This window comes from Marmota monax, unplaced genomic scaffold (genome assembly GCF_021218885.2).
Source record: "Marmota monax isolate L192 unplaced genomic scaffold, Marmota_monax_Labrador192_F-V1.1 WCK01_AAM20220418_F8-fsc00042, whole genome shotgun sequence".
NCBI lineage: Eukaryota > Metazoa > Chordata > Mammalia > Rodentia > Sciuridae > Marmota > Marmota monax.
This window is the reverse complement of record NW_026693008.1, coordinates 8,995,913-9,015,204: the sequence shown is the minus strand read 5'-3', so window position 1 is coordinate 9,015,204 and position 19,292 is coordinate 8,995,913. Positions and strand designations below refer to the sequence as shown.

The window sequence follows — 19,292 nt, the reverse complement described above, 5'->3', positions numbered from 1 at the left end:
GTATGTCCCCCTGTGTAACCCCAATCCTATGCAGAGCCAAAAGGGTTAACGGTATGGATGTGCACAGAGGTGCGCTCTGGCCATAGCTGTGCTGAAAAAGAAGGAAGTTTTCCTTGCTGCCACAGAATTCACTCCCAAGTCTACGAAGCTTTCTCCAGGGCCAGATGCCATCCGCTTTGAGGAAGGGCTGATGGCAGAGACACTGCCCCAGCCCTCTGAAAGCCTCTTACTGCCCCAGGGCACTGTGTGGGCCCCATAGCAGCTGGTATCACTGAGTCACTGGTATCATTCTCTGACCCAGGACTGAGCACCTGGCCGGACTTTGATGATTCATTTTGACCCCTGTGTGTCCACAGACTCAGGAGCTGATCTCCCTAGAACCACCAGGGAACACACCAGCTGCATTCAGAGCACCTAATATTTGTTCAATTTTTATTGCTATTTATTATAAAAGCAGCACTTCGACTTTATTAAAGGTGGATTGAAAAAAAAATGAAAGACACTAAGAACCCCACCTAACCCACCCCTGGGGACTAGCTGCCTAACGGCCTTGGCAACGTCAGTGTTGTGCCCTCTCAGGCTCCCTGAGGACACCTGTCACCCTGCTCGTGCTCCGCTTCAGGAGCTCTCTATGCAGCTGGCTCTTGTGCCCGACTCAGTAGACTACCATGGGCCATGGGTTGTGCATCTCTTAGTGTTGGGAAAAGTATAAACGGCAGCCATACCCCAGAGAAAAAACCCCAACATGGCGCCTAAGCACCTCTTCTTCCTACCTTCTTCTTTCTGCAGTGGCGCGAAAAGTTCAAATCTCGCTGGCGGGGAACCTTAGCCCCAATGAGAACTAATTCCTGGGCTCTGGAGCTGATATCTGAAAGAACTTGCCAATAAACGGGTTGCCTACCATTTATCTAAACCCTACCATCTCCCCCCTTAGTTCTATATAAGCACACTGCTTTTTGCAATAAAATTGGAATTCTCCCAGCGAAGTGTCTTTGCGTGGGGAATTCTTTCACTTAGGCTCTTGGTGTGTGCTGTCGAATTTCAGGCCTTGTTTTGGGGCCCACCTGGGGTTGATCCTAGAACCCTGGCTAGATTAATGGAGCCCAAACAGCAGTCTGGGTCTCAGGAAGAAGAAGGGCTTATGGGCTCTGCACCTCCCATTCCAAAAATAAGGTGTACCCATTCTGCCTGGGCCTCTCACACACTTCTATAGGCCTCTTCAGGCTTCCAGGGCCACCACTTCCCAGCAGCACTTCCCAGGCCCCCATTACCCAGAAATCCACCTAAAATGGCCAGCTCCCTGTTTTCTCCCAGGATGGAGGTTATGGAAACTGTCCGCTCCTCTTCACTGTCACGTGCCCCAACACTATGAAACTTGGTGGGATGACTGGTTTGAGGGGTCATGGTACCTAGGGAGCTTCTGGACTTTTCAGAAGAGGTGCCAGCCCCAGGCAGTGGGACACACCTCTAATCCCAGCAACTCAGGAGGTGGAGGCAGGAGGATCACAAGTTGTAGGCCAGCCTCAGCAACTCAGCAGAACCCTGAGAAACTTAATGAGACCTTGTCTCAAAATAAAAATAATAAAAATAAAAAGGGTGTAGTTTAGTGGTAAATGCACTCCTGGGTTCAATCCTCAGAACCAAAAAAAAAAAAAGAAGAAGAAGAAGAGGTCCCAGGGACTGGGGGGTATACATCAGTGGTAGAGCACTTGCTAGCATGTACAAGGCCCTGCGTTCAATCCCCAGTACTTCAAATAAACAAATAAAAATTTTAAAAGAAAGAAAGAAAGAAAAAGAAACCCAATTTAAAAGCTGCGGGTGATAGCAAATACTTGTAATCCCAGCTAATGGGGAGTCTTTGAGATGGAGCTGCCCAAGAAAACCTTCATCACCAACTTCTCCATGCAGGTGCCTTCCTACCCTCCTCCCTGTCCCATAATCCAGAATTGCAAGTTCAAGGCCAGCCTGGGTAACTTAGCAAGACCCTGTGTCAAAATAAAAAACAAAAAGGGCCAGAGCTATGTAGCTCAGTGGTAGAGGAAAAAAGAAGGGGCACCAATACCCAACTCCACCCTGAGCCTTTCCTCAGGATATGTTCTGCCCCCAGCCAAAGTTCACTGGACATTGGTCATTTGCCTGCTTATCTGAGGCCTCTGGGGGTTTTGGCTTATAGATCCCAATTTCCCAGAACCTGCCCCCGCAGGGGCGGAGCAATGAGCAGTTACTAATTTATTTCCCATCTGCTCTCAGGTTCAGAAGCAGCCTGGCAGGCAGGCACTGGAGCCAAAATGAAGGTCCCAGTCCCTGCCCACATCGGCAGCATCGTGCTAGTCTTGCCCTTGCTGCTGGCTGTCCTTCAGACTGCCACGGCCCAAAAGGTAGGGGGTCCTCATGGGTGCCTGGGGGTGCGGGAGGGATGCATATGAGCTGGGGAAAGAGAAAACATGACTGCAAAGTGGGAGAGAACCTCTGAGCATGCAAGCATCTAAGTAAGAGTGTGGGTCTGTGTGTGTGTGCAAAGAAACAGTGCTGACCATCCACCAGCTCTACCCCCAGGGCCTTGTGGGTATCCCCACCCCCACTTAATAGAAAGGATGATCCTATTATTTCCCTTTTACAGATGAGGGAATATGGTGTAACCAGTTGCTCCTAGGGACCCCTAGTGGAGCTGGGTAGGGAGGGATGCAGCTTTACCAGCCCAGCTCTTCCTTTCCCTGGTTGAACGACCCTCAGGGAAGTTCTTTTTGCTTTCCTCTGCAGATTCCTCATCTGTAAAACAGGGTATTAACAGATTCTATTCAGATGATTGTTGTGTAAACTGAGCTCCTAATAGCTGTAAAGTGTTCTGTAGTGTGCAGGGCACAAAGCTAACAGGCTGTCAATGAGCCACTTGGCACTTCTGTGCTAAAACACGCACATGTGTAGCCATATGCAGCTGAGCAGCACTGGTGTGTTCATGAGCATGGTACACACAGGGAAATGTGAGGCTCTGCATGTGTGCACATGTGTCGTTTCTTGGGGTGCTGCCCCACCTGCTTGCTGTTTGTTCCCTCTGGGGTGCTGTAGGCCTCCATAGAACAAGATGGACATGGTCCCTGCCCATGGTGCTATAGGGTGGGGAATGAAGCTTGCAGCTGTCTCTTATTCTCTATGCATGTTCATATGTGAAATATCTCCCTGAGTTTGGCCTGAGGCCTGATCAGCAAGTTGGTTAGGCTAGAAGCAGAGGTTGGTCTGAAGCCAGGGTCAAGGCTCACTCTCAAAGTGTTGCCTAAATGAGTGGCACTGAAACGCTCTGACCTACTTTCCCTTTGCTGATCCAGAATGGCATCCAAATCTACAGCCTCACCGTGGACTCCAAGGTCTCTTCTCGATTTGCCCATACGGTCGTCACCAGCCGGGTAGTGAACAGGGCTGAGGAAGCGCAGGAGGCCATCTTTGAGATGGAGCTGCCCAAGAAAGCCTTCATCACCAACTTCTCCATGTAGGTGCCTTCCTACCCTCCTCCCTGTCCCACAACCCAGCACTGCTACTCCATCTCCTCTGGGCCCCAGGACATCCTCTTCCAGAAGCCAGCCACTCCAGGATATGCATGATCCACCTGCGGGCCTCACAGCGGGCAGGGGCTTTGTCAAGGAGCTCACTGTTCCTGGATGTGATCTGTCTCTCCTGCCATCTAGTCCTCCTCTTCAAGTGCTGCCTGGGTAGCAGGCTGAGGACCCCTGGCATTTTTGTGTCTTTGCCTTTGAAGAATGCAAGCTTGGGGCATCCTGAGCCAGAACCAGGCAGGAGGGAGTCACCAAAAGCAGATTCCAGAATAGAGAGATCTTCCTTACCCCTTGGGCTGCCCACCATGGAGAGTAAAGTTAAAGAGGGGTATTGCAGGAAACTGTCCGCTGTTCTACCTCAGAAGAGGTCTGGGCTTCCTACAGAGGGTTGGTGACAATCCTCACTTTGTCCTCTGCTCTCCTCCCCACCCTTCCCAACACAGTTTTGCAATGTTTGCTAAACTCAGCAAAACTTCTCTCCGTCCTGGCCTCTGGGAAAAGCAGTGGTTGAGGACAGGAGAGAGGCTCCTCCCAGAAAGAGGGAGAGCTGGGCGGAGCAGAGAGGGAGGGGGCGGGACCTCTGTGGTTGGCTCCTCCCTCTCCCTGCCCATGCAGCCCAAGTTTTCCTACCCTGGATCTTGCATCAGGAGCCCTGCAGGCTGTGCCAGGCTCCAATGAGCCAAGATCATCCCATCTGCTGAGAGCCCAGGATTGGCACCACCTCTTTTTGGCCTCAGATTTTGTGCCTGTATTTGATAGGGAAGTACAGGGCAGCGTTCCCTGCTCCCTGACCTGGTCAGGAGGAGCCAAGTTCCTCATGCCATGGCCCAGAGTTCCATTATAAACAAGAAAAGCGGGGAAGTGGGAGGGGGATGCCCGCTCCATGCATCCAGCTGCCCTCTCCCTTGCAACCCCCACATTCCCACCCTCTCCCACTGCCCCCAGATGGAACAGGCATAATATTTACTCGACATCTTCTTACTCACTGGACAAGGAGCCTCTGGAGTTATCATTTTCCTTCCAGAGAAATAGCCACTAGGGTCACGTCTACACACCCAGGACTCTCATTCACCACTGGTTCAAAGCCTACTTCCAGAGGTGCCAGACTCCCTCCAGAGGGCCTGCCCTGAGTGGGAGGAAAGAGGGTGCAGCTTCAGGGAAAGTATCAGAGCCTACGGGCCCATGTCGTCCTCCTGCTCCATCTTGGCCGTGCGGTTAGACACAGAACTAGGCACAGGTGCAGCTCAGAAAGCTCTTGCTGGTAATTGACTGGTTCCTCTGGAACAGTCCTTGAGGTGGAAGGGGCAGGTTGGAAGATGGGACCAGACTGGAAGGGTGAAGAGAGATCCACATCCAGCCTCCTTTCTATCCTCCCCTGTCCCTTCAATAAAATGCATATTTACTAATTCTGGGCAGGTCTGGGGTGGGTGGAGTCCTCACCCAGCATCCTGTACAAGGTCTTGTATGCAGTAGGTGCATAATAAATGGTAGGAGAAGCTGGGCACGATGGCACACGCTTTAATCCCAGCGGCTCAGGAGGCTGAGACAGGAGCGTTGCAAGTTCAAAACCAGCCTCAGCAACTTAGCGAGACCCTAGACAGCTTAGCAAGGTCTTGGTCTCTAAATAAAATACAAAATAGGGCTGGGGTGTGGCTCATTGGTTGAGTGTTCCTGAGTTCAATCCCCAGTAACCACCGCCCCCCAAAATAAATAAATAAATGGCAGGAGGCTCAGGCAAAGGCAAGAGCCACAGTGTCAAGAGGCCCCACCAGCCTCTTGACAGCTCCTGTCCCCTGCCCCCAGGATCATCGATGGTGTGACTTACCCAGGGAACATCAAGGAGAAGGCCACAGCCCAGAAGCAGTACAGTGAGGCTGTGGCCAGAGGAGAGAGCGCCGGCCTCGTCAAGTGAGCCCGGGGGGCGGGCAGCTGTAATAGGGAGGGGGCCACGGGCAGAGACCCTTAGCCTTGCTCCCACTTCCAGCAGCCTTCCCCCAGTGGCCTGTAGGTGCAGACCTGATGGCCCCCTCCCCCAGGGCCATCGGGAGAAAGATGGAGCAGTTCCAGGTGTCGGTCAGTGTGGCTCCCGCTGCTAAGGTCACCTTCGAGCTGGTGTATGAGGAGCTGCTCAAGCGGCATCTGGGGGTGTATGAGCTGCTGCTGAAAGTGCGACCCCAGCAGGTGGTGAAGCACCTGCAGGTACCTGTGCGGCCTCTTCCTGGGAGGCTTCTGGATGGCCCTGCCCTTGGCCTCCTGTTAGGCTCCCAGCTAACCTAGTGACCCATATCTTCCCTTCCAGATGGACATTCACATCTTTGAGCCTCAGGGCATCAGCTTCCTAGAGACAGAAAGCTCCTTCATGACCAACGAACTAGCAGATGCCCTCACTGTCTCCCAGAACAAGACCAAGGTGGGCCTGTCGTGGGCCAGCGGGGAGAGGGGATCCAGGGGCCTGCCTTCAGTCCAGCCCTGTGAGCTGGAGCCTCAGAGTGCAGGACAGTTGGGCAGATTCTCTGAGCTGGAAGGTTCTCTGAGATCTGTGTCTATGCTACTGCTGGACAGACAGAGGAGGAGGGCAAGACCTGGAGAAGAATGGACACTTGTTGGAGCCCCAAGATTTTTGGGACATGGACTTGGAGTCTGTGGTGTAGACTGTGGTGGGAGAACCCTGAAACCAAGCAGAGAGGAATTGGTAGCTGGATCACATGCATCCTGAGCCTAGCCTCTGCTTGCCTCGCTCCAAAAACAGGGCATTCCCTCAGGCCACCCAGCCTGAAAGAAAGGCCCCTGGAGTATTGACCCCAGACTGCATCCTGGAATTCTGACTTTCCTATAAGCATACAGAGGTGGAGGGTATTGTTGGCATGGCCTTGCCACCAGTCCCAATTTCAGCCATTTGTTCCTCCAGGCTCACATCCTGTTCAAGCCAACACTGTCCCAGCAGCAAAAGTCTCCAGGTCAGCAGGACACAGTCCTGGACGGCAACTTCATTGTCCGCTATGATGTGAACCGAACCCTCTCTGGAGGCTCCATTCAGGTAAGTGGACTCCAGGCAAGAACGTGGCAACCTGGAAGTCCATCCACCCTTAAAGGCCAAAGCTAGATCATTCTAGAAGAGGAGAATAATGACCCTTATTTATTTGTATGCACAAGGGGTTGGTGCAGACAGAAAATAGGCAGTTTAGTTGTGTTGTCCCTCAAACTATTCCCTTTCAGAGACAGAAAGTGTTTGTCTCTGTGAAGAGCTGCTTTATGTGGTTTCCCTCTTGGCCTTTGCTGCCAGGAGGCTCAAACAAACTTCTAGCATCATTATGCTTCCCCTTTCCTCCTTATTTGTGAAACCTTTTCTCTTTTCATGGATGTCAGGTTTATTATATCTTAACCTTTTAGCATACCGTAAGCTGCCTCAAATACCAAAACAAATAGGAAGCAAAGTTGGGGCGGTTGTAGTGGGCTGTGCACAAGCAGGGAAGGCTTCTGCAAAAAAGGGGCGGAGCCTTGAAAGATGGCAAGGATTTGGGGGAGGCTAGTGGTGGGATGGAGATGGAGGTGTGGAACAAGGAGAACAAACCCCAAGGGTTTGAGATAAAGAGACTTGAGAGGGGTAGGTAGGGCAGGACTGCAGCTCTGATCAACTGGGTGCATCTCCCTCTGGCCACAGATTGAGAATGGCTACTTCGTGCACTACTTTGCCCCCGAGGGTCTGCCCACAATGCCCAAGAATGTAGTCTTTGTCATTGACAAGAGTGGCTCCATGAGTGGCCGGAAAATCCAACAGGTCAGTCCTATGGGCTCCGGAAACTCCCAAGCCCCTCATGCCATTCACCCTGGTCCAACAGGCAGACTCTACCTGCTCCATCACCCTGGGTAGGGAGCTTCCAGGGGCCAAGGGTGGCCCTGGCATGGGGCCGCCTCTCCTTGCAGACCCTACACTGTGTCCCCATCCCAGAACCAGTCCTGGAGGCCAGCCCAAGGGCCCTCAGGAATTCCCTCCGAGCCCCCCACCTCATCTCCTCTTCCCCTGACCAGACCCGGGAAGCCCTCATCAAGATCCTAAGTGACCTTGGCCCCAAAGACCAGTTCAACCTCATCACCTTCAGCAGTGAAGTGACCCAGTGGAAGCCACAGCTGGTGCCAGCCTCCACTGAGAATGTGGACGAGGCCAAGAGATACGCTGCCGGCATCTATGCATTGGGAGGTGAGAGCCTCCGCAGCCCTGCAGCCGGGAGCTCAGGGGTACCCGGCTGGGAGTCACCTTGAGTGTGTGCCCTTCAGGGACCAACATCAATGAGGCGATGCTGACGGCCGTGAGGCGGCTAAAGAGTGACAACCAGGCGGAACTGTTGTCCGAAGGGAGCGTCTCCCTCATCATCCTGCTCACTGATGGCGACCCCACTGTGGGTGAGGGCACTGCTGGCCATTCTGGGAACCTGCCCAGGGAAAATAGCTGGGGCTGCTCCCGGCTTGCTGTGTAATCAAGTGCAGGAAGGGGGCTCACCCAGGAGCCTCTAGATCTGAGGTTCCAGAAATATTCATTGAGCAAATTGCTCTTTTCTCATTGTTTTCCCAAACCTATGGGTCCAGGGGAGACCAATCCCAGAAAGATCCAAAAGAATGTTCAGGAAGCCATAGATGGCCAGTACAGCCTCTTCTGCCTGGGCTTCGGCTTTGACGTCAGTTACGCCTTCCTGGAGAAGATGGCTCTGGACAACGGTGGCCTGGCTCGGCGCATCTATGAGGACTCAGATTCTGCCCTGCAGCTACAGGTGCCAGTGTGCTCCAGGTGGGCTGCAGAGAGCCAGGCAGACCCAGCCTAGGCCTTTGTGACACCCCTCCCCACCCCCATCCCGTAGGACTTCTACCAGGAGGTGGCCAACCCCCTGCTGACAACAGTGGCCTTCCAGTACCCAAGCAATGCTGTGGAAGAGGTCACGCAGGACAACTTCCGACTCCTCTTCAAGGGCTCAGAGATGGTGGTGGCTGGCAAACTCCGAGACAAGAGCCCTGATGTGCTGTCAGCCATAGTCAAGGGGAAGATGGTGAGGACAGGGGCAGCTGGGGCAGCCTCCACCTTTCTGCCCCAAATCCCAGCCCTGCTGAGCTCCAGCTGATTGACCTTGAATGAGTCTCCATGTTTCCTGGGCCCCAGGTTTCCCCTCGGCCTCCTGGGCATGATACCAACCCCTGCTGCATGAGTTCATGGTGGAGGTTCAATTAGACCACATAGAATCTCATGAGAGAACTGATGCTGTTCCTGGCACATGTGGGCACTCAGCACTGTACTCCACCCCCTCACCATTCTTGAGAGTACAAGGTGACAGCAGGGATTCCTTCCTAATTGCCATCCCCTCCAGTCCTCATGCCAACAGTCTGAGGGTACAGTTGGACAAGGGAGAGCCACAGATGAACAGACTGAGCCTTTCTGTCCTTTTTTTCTCATCTTTGGGGTGAGGGTGGGTTGTGTTTGGGAACACTTTTTTTTTTTTTTTTTGATACTGGGGATTGAACCCAGGGGTAATTTAACCACTGAGCCCCATTCCCAGTCCTTTTTTGTACTTTATTTAGAGACAGGGTCTTGCTGAGTTGCTTAGGGCCTTGCTAAGATGCTGAGGCTGGTTTTGATCTCATGATCCTCCTGCCTCAGCCTCCTGAGCTGCTGGGATTACAGAGCCCATTTGGTGACCCTTTCTGTTTCTCATGCATTTGCAAATTCTTCCTGCTGCTGTGTCTACACGGGGCTGAGGTTTAGTTCTAATCCTTATTATCCTTTCCCCCAAGAGGTCAGCTGGCCTAGGTCCTGGCTTATCATCTGCTTTGCTGTGCTGGGACAGGGGGCCTTCTTCTCACCCTTGGAGTCTCTGTGACAGAGACTCTAACACTGCTAAACCCCCTCCCTACTCTCCCTCCAGAAGAAATGAGGCCCCTGTGGTCAGTGAACTGGACCTGCCCCAGCTCCAGTCAGGTCTCTCACAGAAGAGCACTGAAGTACAGGGCAGGTGCAGACTTTGGGCCCTCATTGCTTTTGACCTGGCTGGGCCTCTCTTTCTAGCACAAGCAGAATGTCACCTTCCAAACTAAGTCCAGTGTGGCCAAGCAGGAGGAGGAGTTTCAGAGCCCCAAGTACATCTTCCACAACTTCATGGAGAGACTCTGGGCATACCTGACTATCCAGCAACAGCTGGAGCAGATGTGAGTGGCCCTGACCATTGCCGGCCACTGAGGCAGACCACACAGCATCAGCACTCCCTAAGCCTTTTGCTCCTGAGGCAGGCACAGCTGACACGGGGCATCTCCTAGATGTGGGGAGGGGTATTGTGTCTGAGCTCTACACTCTCCCAAGGGGAACCCCCCAAAAGGTACCAATGGGCGAAGGAATCAGTCCAGGCATGGAGAGACCTCCTGAACTCTGACATCCTCAAACTACAGGGTTTCAGCATCAGAAGCCGAATCACAGGTCCTCAAGGACCGAGCTCTGAATTTGTCACTTGAATACAACTTTGTCACTCCTCTCACCTCTATGGTGGTCACCAAACCCGAAGGCCAAGAACAGTCTCAAGTTGCTGAGAAGCCTGTGGAAGATGGTGAGTGTGGGACCTGTGTCCCAGCCTCCTGGGCAGCAGAGCATCTACTGGGTATCCTCTCCCACCCCTCCCCTATGTCCCAGCCAAGATGCCACCCCTGTCATCCACAGACTCCTAGGAGCCCAGAGAGACTCATCCCGTTTCACTGAAGAGGAAACTTTGGCCAGGTCTCCTTGGCTCCTAGATTCATTTCCCCTATGTAGTTCTGGGGTTAGGAAGCAAGTTGAAACATAGTCTCTTCAAATTGATCAAAACCTCCCTGATAGTGTCCTCCTCTTTTCTCTCTCTCTCTCTCTCTCTCTCTCTCTCTCTCTCTCTCTCTCTCTCTCTGTCTTTCCCTTTCTGTATGTGTATTTTATCCAGATAACAGACACAGGAATATCAATACAGGTAAGGGCTAGTAGGCCCAAAGGCTGGCCTGAGTAAAATCCACTGTGTCCTGCTGCCAGGGGTGGTGGTGTCTGCCCAAGCGCATTCAGCTGGGGTCCCAGGAAGTGGATCCAAGGAGTAAATCCAGGTATCACTGACTTCCAGGCTACGATCTTTCCAGATACGGCATAGGACTCCAAGGGTCCAGAATGACAGGTAGCTAAGCGGAGGGGTTGGGGAGGGCATGGACTGGGCTCTGCCTCTGGCCGTGGAGGGAGGTTGCTTTGCCTGGCTCAAGCTCAGGTGTGTCTGAATAGGATACGGCTCTGGATATCCCAGAAGAAGAGGATTCAGTAAGCAAGGTAGTTTGGTGGGAGGGCACTGCCTTCGGGAGGTATGACCTTCTTGGGAAAGAATTCCAGCATTGATTGTCCCCCAGCCCCAGGAGAATCTCCCCAGAGTGGTCAGATATAGAGTGAGGGGAGCCCACCTGTCCTCTCCACAGCCCACTGCTGGCATGGAGTCCCTGAGCCCTAGCTGGGGGAATCCATGATACTGAGGGTAGACTACACATGTCATTTTTTTTCCCCAAAGGAATAGTTTCCAACTCCCCACAAAGATTCGGCGCTAGAGTTGCTGACTCCACTGAGAGATTAGTCCAAAGAGGACCACCTGGGGATCCTTTTCATTTCTCCCATTTACAGAACATGGAGGACTTGGTATTCTGTAAGCCACTTTCTGAGCCTTGGAGAACCTCGGTTTCCCTAAGATGGTCATAGTGGGGAGAGAGAAAGCACAGATAAGCCACATAGGGGAACTGCCACAGGGCATGTAAGTGGTGGCTGGGTCAATCTAGGATCTCCCAGAGGGAGGGTCAGAGGTGGACCCGTGTTGGGAGCATGGCCTCTCCTGAGGGGCTGCCCTTGCCTGCCCAGCTATTGACAAGCCACCCCTGTGCCTTGCCCTTAGCATTTCATTTCCTCCAGTGTATGCTGTCCTGTCTCTCTCCACTGTCCCTCGTTTGTCAGGTCACAATCCTGGACAGAATAGCCTCTCATGCTCCTTTCAAAGAGGATCCAGCGCCCCAAAAGGGCCATAGACTGTCCAAGAGGGCTCATAGTGAGGCTCTTTGGAGCACAGTTACCAATACTCTCCCTCCTGAAGCACCTCTTCCCCCCACCAGCTAGGGACATCAGGCATCTTGTCCCTGAAACAGAATTTTCTATGTCATTTTTTCTCACTAGATAGAATTCCTACTCATGATGGAACCCTCTAGGAAGGCAAAGCTTCCTCCATTCCCAAAGCCAACAGGGGACCCTTATGTTGTTCCTTTCTGTTATTTTTTTTTAATTCTAATCTGTTATACATGACAGCAGAATGCATAATGCATGTAACAGTTCATATTACACATATAGAGCACAGTTTTTCATCTCTGGTTGTATACAAAGTATATTCACACCATTTGTGTCTTCATACATGTACTTAGGGTAATGATATCCATCTCATTCCACTGTCTTTCCTATCCCCATCCCCCCTCACTTCCCCTCCCACCCCTTTGCCCTATCTAGAGTTCACCTAATCCTCCCATGCTCCCCCTCCCAACCCCACTATGAATCAGCTTTCTTAGAGAAAACATTTCGCATTTTGTTTTTTGGGATTGGTTAACTTCACTTAGCATTATATTCTCCAAGTCCATTGATTTACCTGCAAATGCCATGATTTTGTTTTCTTTTATTGCTGAATAATATTCCATTGTGCATATATACCATGTTGTGTTTATCCATTCATCTACTGAAGGGCATCTAGATTGGTTCCACAATTTAGTTATTGTGAATTGTGCTGCAATAAACACTGATGTGGCTGTGTCCCTGTAGTATGCTGTTTTTAAGTCCTTTAGGTATAGACCAAGGAGTGGGATAGCTGGGTAAAAAGCTGGTTCCATTCCCAGTTTTCCAAGGAATCTCTATACTGCTTTCCATATTGGCTGCACCATTTTGAAGTCCCACCAGCAATGTATGAGTGGGCCTTTTCCCCCACATCCTCACCAACGCTTATAGTTGTTTGTATTCTTCATAGCCACCATTCTGACTTGAGATGAAATCTTACAGTAGTTTTGATTTGCATTTCTCTAATTGCTAGAAGTGTTGAACATTTTTTTTCATATATTTATTGATTGATTGTAAATCACCTTCTGAGAAGTGTCTGTTCAGTTCCTTGGCCCATTTATTGATTGAGTCTTATGCTGTTTCTGATGCCAAAATGTGGACTCAAAAGTAGCCACTAACCAGGCTGGACTTCCTCAGCATCTCCCTAACCCTATGCCCTGCTAGGCCGGGTATAAGTGGGCAGAGTTCACTGGAGTTTGGTGGGTGGCTATTGGCAGGCATACCCATGGGCCTGGAGACTGCTCCCAGCCCTGACTTCTGCTCCTTTCTGTTCCTCAATGTCCACACACTGATGACCACTTCAGCGCCACCACTGCTCCCCTCGGATCCCCATAAATCTTTGTTGCATGGCACGGAAATTCAAAACAAAGGTATCTCCAGGCCAGGGCCCCTTTTTGTCCTAACTGGAAGACCATGGGAAGGGAGAGTTCCGGGGGGTCTCCATGAACCTGAAATGGGGTTTCTCTATGTTGAAGTGGAGAGGGAGCCCCAGCCACACTTGTCCTCTATGCTATCCTGTGACACTCCCACTTCCTAGGAAGGGGCTGCCTGAACCCACATCTTTCCCTTCTTTTTCTTTTAGGACCAGTTGTGACGATAGCTCCACCCTCAGGTAAGTTGCCAGCTCTCCCAGTACCTCTCCCATCTTGGCCCTCCCACTTCTCTCCCTGCCTCAGGAACTAGCTCTGGTTGTCCCAGCTCCCATCCAGGCTCCTCCTGTCCTCCTGACGCTGCCTGGGCCCAGCATGGACAGGCTCTGTGTGAACATCAAGCACTCCCAGAAGCCCATGAACCTGCTCTCAGACCCTGACCAAGGTGAGAGACCCGGACACTACTCATGGCCACTCACCACCTGCCCAAGGAGATGCACACAGCATTTACACATGCCCTGTGCCCTGATACGGGCTCCTGCTCCCACAGCCACCAAAGGCCTTGCACTGGATACCCTCTGCAGGTCTGGATGACCTGGACAGACTGTGGTCAGTGCTCAGAACTCAGAGGAAGAAGCCAGAGCTGCCAGAGTGTCAAGGAACTATACAGGGTCACCCAGGAGTGATGCTCCAGTTGTAGGAACCAGTGTCTGCAGAGCACAGAGCAGCTTCTCTCTATGGGACCCTGGTGGTGTGGAAGAGGGCAGTGGGGGGAGGAGGCAGGTCCACCCCTACCCTGGAAGGGCCTCCCTGCTCGAGCCGAAGTCACAGGGCAGGCATGGAACACACACTGCTCGGGGATGCTCACAGACAGCCACAGCTCCTGTGTTCCTCCTGGGACCACATGGTTTCCTGCTTCCTCACCCAGGCCCAGGTGTCTTGTGTTCCGTGCGGGCAGGGATCCCAGTTTTCCATCTTATCCTTGACATGCAGCTATCTCAGGGACAGGCACACTCCAGAAGTCTGATGAAAGTTTAGAGACTTGAGATAAGAGGCCTTCTCAGAAGTCTTACTGAAGTCAGGCGTGGTGACACATGCCTTAAATCCAGGTCTCAGGAGGATGAGGCAGGAGGATCGTGAGTTCAAAGTCAGCCTCGGCAACTTAGTGAGGCCCTAAGCAACTCAGAGAGACCCTGTCTCTAAATAAAATATAAAAAAGGGCTGAGGATATGGCTCAGTGGTTAAGCACCCCAGGTTCAATCCCCAGTACCCCAAAAGAAAAGTCTTACTGAGGGTGGCTGTCACCAAAGACTTGGGGGCCCTTCTGAAATGATGTGAGACTAAAGTGTGAGTAAAAATATGGTAGAAAGCAGGCTCACAGTATGTGTGGATGCTGAGGAGCAGGTGTGGCCCTCCTGAAGAAAACTGTTGGTGAAGGACAATTTCTGGCAGGGATGTTGTCAAGGAAGAATCTTCTGTTCTGGCCAATGCTCAAGCCTTGGCTTTTACCTCTCCGATCTGGTTTTCTTAGGGATTCAGGTGACTGGCCAGTATAATACAGAGAAGGCTTGTTTCCACTGGATTGAGGTGACCTTCAAGAACCCCCAGGTGCGTGTTCATGCATCCCCTGAACACGTGGTAGTGACACGGAACCGAAGAAACTCTGCTTACAAGTGGAAGGAGACGCTATACTCAGTGTTGCCTGGGTAAGTTTCAGGCTGGGGTCTTCAGCAAATGACCTCTCAGACCCTGTTGGCTCATGATGGTGCTTCCCAGTGGCCTGAGGCCACAGACCTGGGAATGGAGGAGCTGGATATGAGTCTTCTGCAGTGGGCTGCGTTCATAGAAGAGATACAGAGAGCCCTGCTCCAAATCCCTGTGTCCCTGAAAGAACCAAAGAATTGTCCTGGGGACCTGATTCCCCTCACATCTAACCCAGGCCACTATCCCATGCAGGAAGCAGTGTAATTTGGAGCTGGCTCTGCAGCTAATCCTGTGTGACCCTGCATAGGCCATTTAGCTCCTCTGAGCCTCAATTTCCTCACTAATACCTAGAGACGATCATCCTAGCCCTGAGTCAGGGGATGGAGGAACCCAATGAGAGGATGTACTTGGGGAACATGTGCCATCAGATGGGACAGTGTCCCCCATCCCAGTGAAGGGTGGCAATCCTCTATCTGTTAAGGTCGTGATAGCAAATCCTGAGGTATAGGAGGCACTGTCCATCCAGGGTCACATACTGGGCAGCTGGGAGCTAATGGAGGCAAATGGGACTTCTTCTGGGAGGCATGATTGCCCTATCATGGGCCAGGATAGTCCTCCAGCTCTAGAAGTCATGAGGGACCTTGGAGAGAGGCCAAGGACCCTGCTTCTCTGTGAGCTGTGTCCTCTGAGACCCAGGCTTTTGCCACAACCCATCTTTTCCCAAGTATAGAAAACCCTGTCTATTAGCCAGGCACCGCACGCCTGTAATCCCTCCTGCCTCGGTGGCTTGAGAGGCTGAAGCAGGAGGATCTCACATTCAAAGCCAGCCTCAGAGAGGCTGTTTAGAGAGGCCCTAAGCAACTCAATGAAACCCTGTCTCTAAATAAAATATTAAAAAGGGCTGGGGATGTGTCTCAGTGGCTAAGCCCTCCTGGGTTCAATCCCCAGTAACCACCCCCGCAAAAGAAAGAAAGAAAAGAAAAGAAAACCCTATCCATTGTTGCCTCTGCTGCCTCTCCAATTCCTTTGGCAGGGCCTTGTTTCCACTTGTCAATGAGCTCACACTCAGCAAACCTAAGAGGTTTTCCAAAATTCTTCCTGATTTCATAGAAGACCTTAAAGTTTCTTGTTATCTGATGGCCACACAAACATTGAGAGCATTTCTGTGTCTTGGAAATGCACACTAAAAAGCCAAATGAAGAATTCCTGTTCATTCTAGTGATCGAAAAGCCAAATGCTTTCATGAGCTACAGAAGATACACATGAAGAAAAAATAGACACCTTTTAGATTGAATCAAATCCACAGGGCAGTATGCATTTAGGGCACTTCCATTTAAATTAACCTCTGAGTGACAGCAGGATCTTATTCCACAAGCTTCAGGGAAGCTAACATTCATAAAGAAATCAAAAGGACAAGAAATGGCAAAGATTATTTTAAGTAAAAAGAAAGATAAGTGATGCATGCTTTCTAGCTACTGGTAAGATTGAGACCGGAGGAGCGTGAGTTTGAGGCCATCCTGGGCAACTTACAAGAGACCCTGTCTCAAATAAAATGAAAGAAGTTCTCTCAGTGGTAGAGTACTAGCCTAGTATACGTGAGGCCCTGGATTCAATCCCCAGTGCTGCCCCCACCCCACCCCACCCCCGCCCTGCAAAATAGGAGATAGAATGAGGAAAGACTTACCCTCTAGATGTTAAAACCCACAATAACACTGGTATGGTAGTTTAGGCCTATAATCCCAGCAGCTCAGGAGGCTGAGGCAGAGGAATTGTAGGTTCAAAGCCAGCCTCAGCAACTTAGTAAGGACCTAAGCAACTCAGCAAGACTCTGTCTCTAAATAAAATATAAAAAAGGGCTGGGGATGTCGCTCAGTGGAAGTGCTACTGAGTTCAATCCCTGGTACTAAAACAAAAACAAACAAAAAAACCACAATTATGATTAAGCACTCATTTTCAAAAGAAAGAGGTACCAACCATAAACAGAGGGGACAGAGTAGGTATATCAGAGAAAACCACTGGAATCTGGGGTCGTGGCTCACAGGTAGATCACCTGCCTAACATGTACATGACCCTGGTTTGATCCTCAGTACCACAAGAGAGAGAGAGAGGAGAGAGAGAGAGAGAGAGAGAGAGAGAGAGAGAAATCCCCTAAATCATATAAAACAAATTCATGAAAAAACAAATTTAAGCAATCCAAAAGGAAGGCACTCATTATTTTATAAATAATGCCGAGGAAACTGGATATCATTGAGCTAAATTTGATCATATTTTATTAATGAGGAAACAGAACCCCAAAAGATTTAAGAGACTCCTACCTCCACCACGACACTGATTTCCTAGTGGGCTCCAGCCTACTCCCTACCGCTTGCTAAGGCTGCATGCAAGTATTTCTTCTTCCTGCTCAGGACTCTGGATTTCTCCACAGCTTAAAGATGACCATGAACAAGACAGGGCTTCTGATGCTCAGTGGTCCAGACAAAGTCACCATCAGCCTCTTGTCCTTGGATGACCCTAGGAAGGGTCTCCTGCTCCTTCTGCGGGACACTGACCATTTCTCCAGCCACGTCAATGGGACCCTAGGTACTCTACCCACAGCCTGGTCTTAGGACATCCTCAGAAACCACCTCTGCCCCCAAACAGGCAGTGGTCCTCACCGCCATGTGTTTCCCAGGCTCTCTGTCATTATCCCTCACTGACCCGCCCTTTACGTTTCAGGCCAATTTTACCAGGACGTGTTGTGGGAGACACCAGAAGGGGCAGACGACAACAAACGGTTACTGAAGGTTCAGGGAAAGGACTATTCTGCCACCAGGTAACTCAGCACAAGCAGGCCACTCAGCCTGACCAGGGTTGGGGGGGACCAGGAAGCTGAGAGTTTGGCTATGCAGAACCCCACTCCTTCTGTCCTCATTTAGGAACTAGAAACAGTTGAAAGGTTGATAATGTAGGTGAGTCTGGATCAACTGACCCCACAAAGGATGGTCAGGTCAGACCCACAGAAAGTTCACCAGCCTGAAGATTGGTTGAGGGTAGTAGGACTCTCCATGCCCTCACCTCCAACTCTCAGAGCCCTAGACCCTGGAGACCATACACACTGGGTCTCATGGGTAACATTTTGGGTGACTGGGTCTTGACTTGTGCTCAAGAGACTGCTAAAGGGACTCTGGAATTGCACACCTTCCATGCTCCTATCCCCAACTGTCCCCCTCTGTTTCTAACCACACCTGAGATTTGCTGATCATCTGTCCATCTGTTTGTCATCTACCCATTCCAGAGAGCTCAAGTTGGATTACCAAGAGGGGCCCCCAGGAAAAGAGATTTCTTGCTGGTCTGTGGATGTGTAGTTCTGACGGAAGAATCCTGTACCCTGCTGCAGGGCCACCTATGGGGACTAGATCACAATGCAGAGGGGGATTCCAACTGGTTTCAAATAAAGAAAGGTGGCATGAACTCAGAGAATGGTGTCTCTCATTCCAAGTGGACAAATCCCAGGTCCTCGATCTCCCATCCTGGACAGTTAGCCTCAACAGCGTTAGAATCTTCTACTTTGGGCCCTGAAGGGCCTGTGGCCACTGAGGCCCATGGAAAGCTTTTAGCCCTGTTACCTTGTTTTGAAGATAAGAAAATTAAGACTAAGCCACCCATTAAAAATGCTGGTCCAGGGGGGGTTGGGGTTGTGGTTCAGCGGTAGAGCACTTGCCTAGCATGGGTGAGGCACTGGGTTTGATCCTCAGTACCGCATATAAATAAATGAATAAAATAAAGGTGTATCAACAATATGTGTGTGTGTGTGTGTGTGTATATATATATATATATATATATATATATATATATATATATATTTTTTTTTTTTTTTTTAATGCTGGTCCAGTGCTCAGCAAGGGATCCACAGCTGAAGAATGTTCTCCAGGAAGAGTGGAAACAAGTTTTGATTAACAAAAAAAGCATAAACTGGGTTAACCTGTTCTTCCTAGGCTAACTCCCAAACTCTCCCAGTGAGTTTAGGGGCTCTTTGAATGGAATTTGCTTTACTCTAGTCAATTTTCACTCCTGGGCTCAGGAACAGGCCTATTTGCTCCCTACCTGGTAAAGAAGCTAGCACTGGAAGATAAGGGAGATAGAGCCAAGGCCCAGCAGCCTCTCTCCGTATAGGGTAGTCTGGGTCTTCAACTCTAAATCCTGTGCCGTTGAGGGAATCTATTCCTGTTTACGTTAGGCATCCCCAAGATTCCACCCAATTCCTCCACATGCAAAGCACACTGGAAATAAAAAAAATGTATCCTCAGAGTCAGCCCTTTGTATCTGCAGTTTCTTTCTCTGCAGATTCAACCAACCATGAAACAAACAAACAAAAAAAAACTTTAAAAAAATTGCAACCTCAGCAGTTTGAGAGTCTGAGTCAGGAGGATTAGGAGTTCAAAGCCAGCTTCAGCAACTTAGCCAGGCCCTCAGCAACCTAACAAGACCCTGTCTCTAAATAAAATATTTTAGAGAGGACTGGGGGATGTTGCTCAGTGGTTAAGGCCTCTGGGTTCAATCTCTGGTACAAAAAAA

General features: G+C 50.7%; 1 protein-coding gene across 4 annotated transcripts; it reads left to right on the top strand.

Annotated features, from left to right (window-relative positions):
- Positions 1 to 2,220: 2,220 nt before the first annotated feature.
- On the top strand, positions 2,221 to 18,188 carry Itih4 (inter-alpha-trypsin inhibitor heavy chain 4). Of its 4 annotated transcripts, none has more exons than XM_046452893.2 (24): positions 2,221 to 2,378; positions 3,324 to 3,484; positions 5,352 to 5,456; positions 5,585 to 5,747; positions 5,848 to 5,958; positions 6,457 to 6,585; positions 7,210 to 7,326; positions 7,578 to 7,746; positions 7,824 to 7,949; positions 8,133 to 8,314; positions 8,402 to 8,587; positions 9,598 to 9,737; positions 9,975 to 10,129; positions 10,493 to 10,519; positions 10,664 to 10,714; positions 10,816 to 10,851; positions 11,093 to 11,224; positions 12,969 to 13,034; positions 13,247 to 13,276; positions 13,363 to 13,479; positions 14,566 to 14,740; positions 17,164 to 17,318; positions 17,454 to 17,550; positions 18,013 to 18,188. In XM_046452893.2, the coding sequence occupies exons 1-24, from the start codon at positions 2,289 to 2,291 to the stop codon at positions 18,080 to 18,082; spliced, it is 2,790 nt and encodes a 929-aa protein (XP_046308849.1). In that variant the 5' UTR covers positions 2,221 to 2,288; the 3' UTR covers positions 18,083 to 18,188. The 4 variants fall into 4 exon arrangements, with proteins under 4 accessions (XP_046308849.1, XP_046308848.1, XP_046308850.1 ...); XM_046452892.2 differs by having other exon boundaries at positions 10,816 to 10,860; XM_046452894.2 differs by lacking the exon at positions 10,816 to 10,851.
- Positions 18,189 to 19,292: the final 1,104 nt, after the last annotated feature.

Excerpts from the sequence above, each read along its gene's own strand:
- Itih4 (XM_046452892.2), top strand. The coding sequence starts at position 2,289 with ATGAAGGTCCCAGTCCCTGCCCACATCGGCAGCATCGTGCTAGTCTTG. Across the intron at positions 10,130-10,492 it reads TGAGAAGCCTGTGGAAGATG|ATAACAGACACAGGAATATC; the intron begins GTGAGTGTGGGA and ends TATTTTATCCAG. Across the intron at positions 10,520-10,663 it reads ACACAGGAATATCAATACAG|GCTACGATCTTTCCAGATAC; the intron begins GTAAGGGCTAGT and ends ACTGACTTCCAG.